At 34.0% G+C, this 12,147-nt stretch overlaps 1 protein-coding gene across 4 annotated transcripts in view; it reads left to right on the top strand.

Moving 5' to 3' along the window:
- GSK3B (glycogen synthase kinase 3 beta) overlaps positions 1 to 12,147 on the top strand; it is a 201,296-nt gene that overhangs the window by 158,790 nt on the left and 30,359 nt on the right. For 2 of the 4 annotated variants that reach the window (XM_025476193.3, XM_049105558.1), the window contains exons 8-9: positions 1,660 to 1,755; positions 10,323 to 10,361. In XM_025476193.3, the coding sequence (XP_025331978.1) occupies positions 1,660 to 1,755; positions 10,323 to 10,361 (135 nt within the window). The remainder of the gene's footprint in view (positions 1 to 1,659; positions 1,756 to 10,322; positions 10,362 to 12,147) is intronic. The other 2 variants (XM_025476202.3, XM_049105557.1) reach the window with 1 other exon arrangement.

Below are 12,147 nucleotides of genomic sequence, written 5' to 3'. Positions count from 1 at the left end.
TTTCTCTTGGATAAATACTTAGGAGTGGGAATGATAGATGTATGGTAAGTATATGTTTAACTTTTTAACATACAAAATACAAAGTATTTTCTAAGGGGCAATACAATTTTATATTTCCACTACCAGTGGATGGATGAGAGCCCCAGTTGCTCTATATCCTCACCAAGATTTGGTATACACAATCTTTTTTAACTTTAGCCTTTGAGGTATATAGATGGTGTCATAGAGTTTTAAATAGCATTTCCCTAAAATCAATGGTGTTGAGCATTTTTCCATCTGTTTATTTACTGTCTGTGTCTTCTTTGATAAAGTGTCTAGTTATATTTTTTGCCCATTTGTGTGTTGGGGGGGGTGTTGGTTGTCTTTTTGGTTTTGAATTATAGGAGTCTTTTGTATATTCTAGATACAAGTCCTTTGCAGATATATATGTTTTACAAATGTTTTTCTTTCCGTCTATAGCTTGCCTTTGTGTTTTCTTTAGAGTGTCTTTGGAAGAACAAAACTCTTAGATCTATAAGTTCTGGTTTTAATGAAGTCTAAAGAATTAGAACCCAAAAACAAACAAAAAAAAACCCTGAAGTTCTTACTTTGTCCCGATTATTCATTGGTTGCCACCACAAATCAAGTACTTACTACATTACACTCCTACTGTGCCACTATTTTTGAATTGTAAATGGCAGAATATTTTTTTATACCAGGCTTTAGAATTATAAAGATGAGTAATGTGTGTCATCTTTCTTCAAATTGCTCGTTTTTAGTAATTAATGTTTCTTCCTATCTGTCTTGTGCAGTGAGTTCTGTATGCTTTCCTTTGTCCAGTGCATACTATATCTCTGTAAGCAATGAAGTGCTCAGTGTATTTTTATCTTGTTTCATAGTTATACTTTTTCCCCACACACAAATATGTAAGTTCATTATAACAAGAAAGCTCTTGTTCTTTGTATTCTCTGTATGTCATTGCATAGTTCCTTGTACACGGGGAACAATCACTAAATATTCATTGATTGAATGGAATTATTGATGACAGTGTCTGAGTAAGGTTCTCCTGATTAATTTATTGATGATAAAACCTTTGGCCATACTTCACTAAGGGAATACCAAATCTCATTTCAGATGCCCGTGATTGCAATGATGGTTTTGCTCAAGAGAACAAAGGTGTTTGATTTTTACTTGAATGTTTTTGAGTGATCTTATATATTTATATATATATATATATATATATATATATATATATCTGGTTTAACATGATTATCATAAAAGTCTATGTAGGATAGTATAGCATAGTATAGCATAGGATCTCTAGTCAGTTAAAAATGACTTTTGCGAAGGCTGCTCTATTTAATGAATTATGTATTTTATGACTTGGGAATTCTTTTTTCCAATGAAACCAATACATTAAAATATAAAGACTGGGGATGCCTGGGTGGCTCAGTGGTTTGAGCGTCTGCCTTTGGCTTAGGGCGTGATCCCAGGATCCAGGATCAAGTTCTGCATTGGGCTCCGTGCATGGAGCCTGCTTCTCCCTCTGCCTATGTGTCTGCCTCTCTCTCTGTGTGTCTCTCATGAATAAATAAATAAATATTTTCAAAAAAAGACCCATAAAGACTGTATTTGTAAGTATATAGAAAAATACAGCAATAACTTGCTTTCTTTATCTAGGTCCTGGGGACACCAACAAGGGAGCAAATTAGAGAAATGAACCCAAACTACACAGAATTCAAATTCCCTCAAATTAAGGCACATCCTTGGACTAAGGTGAGTCTAAATGAGTTTTTTAAAAAGCATATTAACCAATAGTAAAACTTGGGTTTCTCATTGTTCTTAAACTAAATTATTTTGGTATAGATAGCTGCCTGAATACAAAGTACACAGCAGTTCGGAATGTAAAGATAGTTGGGGAGTTGTGTACTTCAGTGTTTTGTTGACTGTATATAGTTTTGTCCCCACTGATTTCCTATGGATAGTTTTCAGCCTGGGTTTTTATTTTTAGGATGAGGACAGTGTACCTATATCATTAAAATATAGAATTTCATTAGGAGTAGTATCTTATGCGTAAGTTTTGACTACTTAAAACTCAAGTTAATTTCTTTACAGAGGTACTTTTAATATCATAGGTAGCATATGAAAACATATTTCATGTATTTTCTTTTTTAAAAAACTTTTATAGGCCTTAAATAATACTGTTTTTCCTCTTTTGTTTGCTTTCCTGTTGGTGTTTTGGGAGAGAAATAAAAAGATTTGATCTTGCTTGCAGTATCCATTGAAAACATCAATATGTTAATGAGATGTCATTAACTATTTGATAGCCTAACCAATTCTTAAGTTGGAACCAATTCGAAGAGCATAAGTACTAATTTACCAGAATTTTATTTTTTGCTTTGATACTTAATTGAAATGATCCTTTAAGAGAGATTTTATTTAAAATTTTTTTTCATTTCAGTGTAATTTGTGACATTAAAGGGCAGAGAAAAAAATCTCATTAGGGCTTATTGCTGGAGTGAATCGCTAGTGTCCTTATTCTACAGATTTAGAAACTTTGGTCAGAGGTACCAAGTGATTTATTCAAGATTACATAGGTGGCCATGACAAAACCAGGATTAAACTTATGCTCATTTGTGTGTGTGTGTGTGTGTGTGTGTGTGTGTAACGCCAGACTTGTAGTTATGCACCATGCATCTTCTCTTACATTTACCTATATTTCATCATATATTTTGGTGAGTTAGCAAAGTTCAACTCTTACAGTTTAAGCAGACTTTATGTACTTAAAATGTATATAACAATTTTGAGCATTTTTAGGCTCATTTAATTGTCTATAGATCTTTTATGGTAAGAAGTAAAATAATTTAGTGCTATAGGTGAAATAATTTATATTCCCAGATTCAAAGTATATCTTTTTCTATCTCTAAATTGTATTATAATTCTAGTTACTTACCTTCAAGTTCTTACAATCTTATTATCTCTTCATTGCAGAAGAGCCTCGAGCCTCTTGTTACTAATTAATTATTTAGAATCAGAGATCTCAGTATTTCAGTGCCAGAATTGTAGATTAGCTTTCACTGACCATGATGCTGCCTTTCCTACCACACCTTTTAAAATTTATGATAAACACTAAATGTTCTGAGATAAACCATTCTTTGATCGTTACACTTAAACTTTATTTTGAATCTGGGTCAAAAAAAAAAAATGAATCTGGGTCAGAAGATATTTAAGGTCTCTCACTGGCTTTAAACTCGAAGGTGAATTTGAGTTTGGGGTGGCCCATTGGAATTTAAAGGCTGAGTTGCAGTTTGAATCCAGTGAAGTTGTTATAAGTTAAAGTGTTCATAAGTGATTTGTAGTATACTATAATTTCAGTCATGCTAAAGAAATGCAAAAAGCAAAGACAATTCTGTATATTGAATTAATACAGGGAAATAGTCCAAAATGCTAATAGTAGTTTGGGTGAGAAGAAGTGATTTTATTTTCTTTGTCTTGTACTTCCATATTTTCATTAATAAGCATGTCATTTTTTATGAAGAAAGAAAAATAAAGTTCTTTTTGGTATAATCTAAGTATTCCTCACATGTTACCTTTAATATAGACTATCTGACCAATATAATGCTGAAATTGAGGTCATGAAATTTTATTTAACAGTCCCTATCTTTGTTTTTTAAATCAAGACTGCTAGCAGTATTAGTGTGTGTCATATTCATTCTGCATTTTCCCCCGGATTATATCTTTCCAAATATTAGCCAGGATGTGAGAAATGGTGGATTATAATTAAAACACAGTCAACAGAAGATTTGTGGTCAGTTTGTGTGCTTTACATCTTCCTTTGCTCATTGGATTCCTGATGTTTTATGTCTTACACTAATGCTCTTCAAACTTGAATATTCTATACAAAGCCCTTTTATTTGTTTTATTTAGGCTTCCATTCCTATCTCATGTGTTGAATGATGACTCAATTCTCCCATTTTGTCTGTTCAAAGTACTGTGAACTCTTCGTTTATATAGTTTGCCGTGACATAATTTAATTTTCACTTGGTACAAATGCATTTATTATGTAATAAGCACACTTAACGTTAATTTCTCATTAGTGCGCACAAGGTTGATGTTATTATGGTATAAGCAGAAAACTATATTCAGACAAATTCCATAGCACTGCTCTGTCATCTGGATGAACCTAGGTGATTTTTACAATAGGTTATTATGAAAATGAAAATACAGAATTTTAAATTTCTAGCGAGAACACAGTCCCCTTTCCCTTCTGTTTTGATAGTGGACACCAACTTGAGAAATGTTCTCTTATGCTAGGCAGCCAATGAAGTTTTTTTGTTTTTTTTTTTAAAGAAATACATATTGTTCTCTAAAGAAAAGAGCATCTTACTCTTTGAGGGCAGGTAAACAAAGTCTGCAAACAAAAGCTGCTTTGCCTTTATTTTGGTCTTCTGATAGAACCCACTTTAGCCCCATTTCCTGTTTTTCTGTGAACCCTGCTTTTCTGTGCTACAATATGTAGTACAGCTGTATCCCCAGTGATTGGAAGCTGATGTATTCAAAAAAGTAGGTAGACATAAAGATTAAGAAAGAAAATGTCTTCCATGGAAACAATGAAGTAAAGGGAGTAAAGGGAGTCAGATGTGTAGTCAGAAATAAACAGTGAGATGAGCCTCACATGGTTTATGGCAAGAAGCTTGAGAATTTAGAAATCCAATAAGTGGGGCAGCCCAGGTGGCTCAGCGGTTTAGCGCCACCTTCAGCCCAGGGCGTGATCCTGGAGACCCCAGATCGAGTCCCATGTCGGGCTCCCTGCATGGAGCCTGCTTCTCCCTCTGCCTGTGTCTCTGCCTCTCTCTCTCTCTTCCTCGCTCGCTCTCTCTCTCTGTGTCTCTCATGAATAAATAAATAAAATCTTTAAAAAAAAAAAAAGGAAATCCAATAAGTCCCCCTTAACTACTACCTAATAGCCAGAGTAATCTAATTCATTGATAATGCACCCATGGTTTGAGTAGTAAAGGAACTTGGTGCTAATGTTTTGAAACAGGGACCATTATTGGATTGAGGATTGGAAGATAAAGACCTCCTGCATTGGTGCATGCTATAAACTTTTGAAGGAACAAATAACTATAGAAAGCAAAACAAATGATGCAAAGGAAGTTTGAGAATTAAATAGAGATGGAGGAGATTCACTAGCAAAAGAGAGGAAGCTTAAATTCTGCATTTAGTATATGAAAGTGTGATTAAATGACAGTCTATTAGATATAAAGTGAGCATCTACTTTGAGCACCGCTTCTACTCTTTGTGCCTCAAGTTTTTTCTTTTGTAAGATAGCAATTAGCTATTGTCTTTTCTGATTCTTTGGAAAATAGTAATATGCAGGTGAAGGAATATTTTATTTTGGTACTAAATAATATAAAGATTTGTGATTTGTCCTATCTCCACTGCCCTGACTTTAGTTTAGGACACCATTGTCTCATAGAATGTGTTAAAACAACCTCCTAACAATTTCCCTTCTAGAGTTTCACATCCTTTTTAATCCTCATTGCTCTCAAAATTAGTTTTCTTAAAAGCACATGTAAAACTATTGTCATTCCTATTTAAAAATCTTCCCTGCTTACTTAATTGCCTTTAGGAAAATCTTACATAATATGCATATAAGGACAAGGGTGATCATATGTCCCACTTTATGCTTGTCTAGTGTTATTATTAATTGAATGCTCCTTCACTCTCAAAAGTATCCTATTTTGGATAACAGATTATATAGTCATTCTGTTGCTTATTGTTTCTGTCTTCTCTTTCCAGAGAAGCAAGAGGTTTATTCTTGTCCTATTCCTAACCTTCCTAACTTCCGATTATTTGCCAGAGAAACCATAAATGTTTCTCTTTTACTAGTGTCTTTTCACACTTAGAATGATCACCTTCTTCTCTGCTTACCAAATCTTAACCTTTTCTCAAGATCTCAAATCTTAGTCCTTCCATGAAATATTTTCTAATTATCTGAGCTCGCCATGGTTAAGTCCCCCCATGTAACTCTTACAGTACCTTCCAACTCATACCATATGTATTATAGCAGTTCCTAATTTCTTTTTTTTTTTGTATTGGTAATAATAAAATGGGTATCAGTTACTTCAAAATGTTTGTCACTAAGCTTTTGGCATACATGCTAAGTTTGCTTAATAGTTAAGTGTCTCTGGGATATGTGGGACCATAGATTATTGGTTAAGTATTCTAGAAAGCAGTATCCACAAGTCAGTCTTTACATGCTCAGTTTCTTAGAACACTGTCCACATACTTAAAAATGAACGAATTTAGTACTATTTACAACTAGCTAAGAGTAAGCAGAAAATTGAGGTTGAGATCATTTCAGCTGTTAAAGGTACCAGACTAGACTGGACATGTTTAAAGCTAAAGATAAAACCCTGCTATACTTACTTTTTTCCTATGAATGTTTTTAAGACTTTCTTTATAATTTTACCTTTTTTTCTGAGCCTTTCAATACAGGATTTTTCACTTGGTAAACACCTATTTCAACTACAGTTAAACACATTTATAGTTTAAAACTATAAATGAGTTACATATAGTTAGGGGTGGCTGGGTAGCCAGTCAGTTGAGCTTATGATTCTTGGTTTCTGCTCAGGTGGTAGGTAATCTCATGGGTTGTGAGATGGAGGCTCCATGCTCAGTGAGGAGGTGACTTGAAGGTTCTCTCCCTCTGCCACTTCCTCCACTCACGTGTGCTCGCTCACTGTCTCGCTCTCTCATTCGTTCTCTCTCTCAAAATAAATCTTTAAAAATTTTTAAAAATTAAAAATACCTGACTAAAAATTGTAGTCAGACTTCTTTTTTGCAAGTAAGCTCTATCAGCCTTTTCTGATTTTGCTCACATGGACTCCAGAAAGCATAAAACTGTGTTGGAATTTCTACTGGTTCCTAAGATTGTACTTGTCTGTTTTGTTCTATTGCTTGGGTAAATTAGTTTCTATATTATTACTTAACATCCCTATGCCCTGAACTTTCTACTAATCCACTATCACTTGTCTTGTAAATATACTGTGTTCTCTACTGAATTTTCTATTTCTACCTACATCTTTATTAGTTGTAGAATAATTAGTTTTCCTTCTCTAACATTTATTTTCCTATGTGAGTAGACTTCACTTTTCTAGTTATACTGGCTACAATCCCATTTCTTTGCTGGAAACTGTGCATTTTAAAATCTAGCCACTAGGGTGGCTAATACCTGTGTAAGAGGAATAATATAAAACAATACTAAGGCATAAGTTTCCAGGTAACTTGTGGGGAATAGAGGGATAGGGTTGGTGGATTAAAAAAGCAAAAATCTACTTTTAATATGTAATTTGTTCCTTAAAACCTTTATCTCCTATGTACCCAGCATGGTGCCAGATACTATAAAAAGGATGCTAAAAAAGTAAAGTACATAGCCCTTGTTTTTGAAAAGCTTACAGGTGATATAACTAACTCAGTTGAAGCAAGTATTGAATAATGTAACGTGTAACCATATACTTGATCGTGTACTGTAGGTGCTCAAAGAGGTTTCATGCACTGTAGGTATAAGGCAGATCTCCAGCGGGGGTGGTGGAGCAAAAGAGGACTCCTCCTTAAAGGTGACGGAAGGACTAGGTGGGGTGCTGTTGAAGGAAGATTTAGATTTGCTTAGATGTTGGTACAACCAGGAATTGTTGTAGCCTAGGGCATTGTCCCTTAAGATGAAGAAGTGTAGATGAAAAGAAAATGTTCCTATATTCCTAAGAAGGTCAGTCTGACTATGGAAACTATTTTATGAACACTAAGATTAAATTGAGTAAGTGGTCATTTGGTAAATCGTACTTCTGTATAAGCTTGCATTACTATTTTGCATATAGTTAAACACTGGTATCAACACATATAAATATTTCTTATGTGTAATAGAGCTCAGGAACACTCAGTAAGCCTTTTAATTAGTACAGATGAAATTTATTGAATGCCAGCTCTGTTGTGGCTAAGAAAAGGATGTTTGTGTTTCTTATGAATTATGTACCACATATAAACTCTTTAGTAGAATTAAGTTCTTTTTGTAGCTACTTAACATGGTTAATCAACATAACTATCCAACAAATCCATGACATTGTCTCACTTTTAATCCTGTGTTTAGGTTTACAAATTGCAAATAATTTTAGACAATTAATAGATTACTTGAGAGCCAGCATTGGGATTGCTCTTTAGGAGTTCATGGCTTACCAACATGGACATTGTGTGCTTGTGTATATTGTGTATAACCAGAGAACAGTGTCTGTGTTGTACATTTATCACAAGGAAATCTATGGAGGAGTAGCTGTTTGGAACAGGCACAGCACTTGTTCTACTTAGATTAATTATCGTTCCCTGTAGGCATTTTTACACTGCTCTGGTTGGCTGTTAAATACAGTAGAAGTATTGAGAGCTGATGCTGTGAGAATCAGCCATAAGCCTTGATATCATATATATGACTTTATAAATGGTAATTTTAAAAGGCTTAAGATTCAGTTGTAATAGTTAGCTCCAGGTTGATACTTGATGGCAAATGTCTATTCTAGGCCATGTAAGGGGAAAATTGCCTCTGTCAGTTTTTGAGTTATCCAAATGCAAGTTTATTTTGAATAATTCTTCATTTAAGGACTCATTTGCATTTGTTCAATACCATAGACTTTCTTTTTGAAAAAATGAATTTTTTCTGTTAGTTTCTTCTATGGACTAGTATTTGTGGTGACAGTTTGTCTCAATTTAAGAAAATGAGTTGCTGCACAGGTGAGGTAGTATTTGAATCACTTAAAAGTTCATGTCAGTGTTTTGGTTCTTTTCAATTTTTCCTTTCTGTTCTCTTTCTTTTGTTTATTTATTTTTTGCTTTGTTCTGTTTTGTTTTATTTATTTACTTTTGTTTTTAGTTTTTACAGGGGGTGTTTTGGGCTCTTCATGGCCTTGCTAACATACTTGGCTGGCCATATTTAGTCTGCGCACTAATTGTTAGTTGGCCCAGTTGAGTCTTACTTTGTGCTCTCAGTTGTTTTAGTCTCGCTTTCTATTTTTGTCCACTTGATTGTGTTTTAGTTCATGAGAGATTTTTATTCTGATGGGCCGGATTTTAATCCGTGTACTAAATTTTAGTCTGCAGACTAAAAGTAATCCGCGGATTATTTATTTTTGCAAAATATTAATTCCCCCACTGGAAACTATCCTAAAAGAATGTTAAATTCTCTTAGAATAGCCAAGGGAATTCACAGCTACTGGTGAGTTCTGCCATTTTTTTGTTCTCAATGCCTAGACATAATAGACCCTACTACCTCCCTTGCGTACTTGGCTCCCTTGTGCCTAGGTGTTGGTGCACATTACTATGCATGGCACCTATAACTGTGACTGCCCCTTAGTTGTATTGTTTATTGTATATATTTTTTGTTTAGCTTTTGGTGGGTGAATTGGGCATATTTGCACATGGAACTGTGTTGAATTTGTAGTGCTCAAAGATGTAGGATTTTTTTTTCAGTGAGTTTTTCCAAAAAGGAAAGAATGTTCTATATTTATTTTCACTAAGTAATGGGTGCAAGGGTATGAGGGGGCAAAGCCCACAATAGAAAAAGTAAGTTTATACCCGCACTCCTGAGGTGATCTGTCAATTGCCTGAAGAATCCTAAAATAATGAGAATGTCAGCAAATATCTTTTAGCAGGGAAGTCAATCCAAAATGGAGAATAATCCGCGGTGGCCTGATCCTTCTTAGCTCACACAAATTGAAAATATCTGGCTTGAAATCTGTAGTGATATAAATTAAATATATTTATTACTTTCCTCTCATCACTAATAATTAAGCAAAAAAAATGTTTATACTGTCTAACTGGAATATATTAATAGATTAAAATTAGCATATTGGGAACTGATATCTTTAAAAGCAGGCTAATATGCCCCCTCCCAGCCATGTCAATGGATGATGAATCCAGGTCGTAGAAGACCACTTTACTTTGGGAAGTTTACTTCTAGATTTCATTTTGATTTTAACTTTTTTTGGTTTTGTATTTTTTTAATAAACGCACTGGCATTGGAACATAATAAATTAAAATTAAAATGTTTCTTTATTGTGCCTCACCATTGCGCAATCAAAAATTTTTTTGCATACACTGTGGTGAAATAATTTTTAAAACTTGGACTTGCTACTGTGGAGACTGATGTTTAAAGTTTATAACTGTATAAACATTTTCTATGTCCCCCCCCACACCATGGATTTCTTATAACACTGGATATATTTTTCCTTGCTGGACTATTCTCTTTTGGATTGACTTCCCCTGTTTGGATTATTTCACTGCATTATCATCTTTAGGATTCGTCAGGAACAGGACATTTCACCTCAGGAGTGCGGGTATGTACTTAATTTTTTTTTCCCAAAATTTCAGGGCAGGTCTATAAAACTAGAGGGAAACTTTTTTTAGAAAGGCTAAAACCATTATTCATTCTAGAAGTGTAATAGTAAAAACAATGTAGGTAGCTGTGATTTCTCTTCCACTGTGTGTGGGGTAGGTTTTACTTCTGGTATATTTAGATTGTCAGTCTTCTGAGTGATGTATTAACATCTAGACTGAAATTTAGGACCTGAGAGGTTTAAAAATTACTTTACAAAAATAAATATAAACAAAGATGCACAGAACTAAAAATTCTGAATGTTAAGCAATTTAAATGGGTAAAGAATAAAACAGCATTAGAAACTTCATTATTAAAAGCCATATCTCAGTTGTTACTGGTTTCCTTTTCTTTAGACACAAACATAATTCAGAGGAGCTATTTTCTAGTTTGGACTGTAATTTTTTGAAGTTGCATGCTACTTTGGAAGACACTGGGCTTTGACTCCACGTAATTTCCCACTTAACCTTTATCCATAGAGTACTAAACCAAGGCTTTGTTCATCAGAAATCTCTCAAAGAGTTAAAATAATAATGGATACTCTTTTTAAAAGGTAGATTTAAGTCTTGGTTTTAATGTGGGCTCTTGGAATGAGTTCTTCCTTATTATTTTTAACTCTGATTCCATGAGTTAGGATTCCCTGGCCAAATAGGCTAATATGTGTCTTAGTACCAACACACATGGTGACTTGTACCAACAAGATACCAAACAAATGTGGATGATTTTTTTTCATAATTAATTAGAGATAAGCTTATAGTACTGGTTTATTAATAGCTTTAATTCAAAATCCTCAGGTAATATAACATGAAATTTTTTCATTTAAGATACATTCACTGTCTAACTACCCTACATTTGAATGTTGGCAGGAGATAATTATTTCTACTTTTGGTAGTACTTCTTAGTTATACTTATGCACTCCCATATTGGTGCAAAAGCATTTTTTCTTAGACTAGCTAGCAAAATAAATCCATATGCTGTGAAATAAATGCAAACAGCCCTCAGGGATAAAATATGTCAGTAATACTTAATATTTTTATGAAAGATTTTCTGAGTTTTTCCACTGATTATTTTCCTTTATATTCTAGTTTGATTATGGACCTGGCCTGGAAGGAAGGGAGGGGAAAATGACCAAGAACAGTGGAAGATCTAACCATTTCAAATAATAAAATACTTTTAAGGTTTCCTTGAGTAAGGGGAGTCAGAAATCACTCAAAAGAATAAATATAAAGCAATTTTTGACCATATAGAGGGTTTTCTAATATAGTCAAATAAATAATTAAGGCCTTTGACATTTTGAAATAAATTCTTAGGATCCTACTCAAACCGATTTCTCAATTTCCATGGAAAATATCTTTATTACTAATAAACTTTGTAAAAACGGGCGGCAGAGGTGGGGGAGATTTTTACTGTAGGAAGTACTCTTATAAATAGTCTCTTGAAAAGAAATGAGCTCTATAGTAGTAACTGTCTCTGCTACATTCAGTCCAAGTGAATGGTCAGATGTTACATGAGCCATTCTCATTAGGAAACCTTATTCCCAGTTCCTCCATCCTCATCACAATCTACATGTCCTTCCTTCACAATTTCCCTCCCTTTATACATATCTGCCTCTCTTTTTACATACATCTGTCCACTGCCACTACCACACCTTCTATTTGGTCTGTGTTCCACCTATCAAGGAATATGTTTCATTTTTCTTTAGTTTCAAAGGCTTTCTGTCCATCTGTTTATGTTTATTTGTTTTTCCC

Source organism: Canis lupus, chromosome 33 (assembly GCF_003254725.2).
Source record: "Canis lupus dingo isolate Sandy chromosome 33, ASM325472v2, whole genome shotgun sequence".
Lineage (NCBI taxonomy): Eukaryota > Metazoa > Chordata > Mammalia > Carnivora > Canidae > Canis > Canis lupus.
Note: the sequence above shows the minus strand (reverse complement) of the source record. Positions and strands in the feature narration are given on the sequence as shown.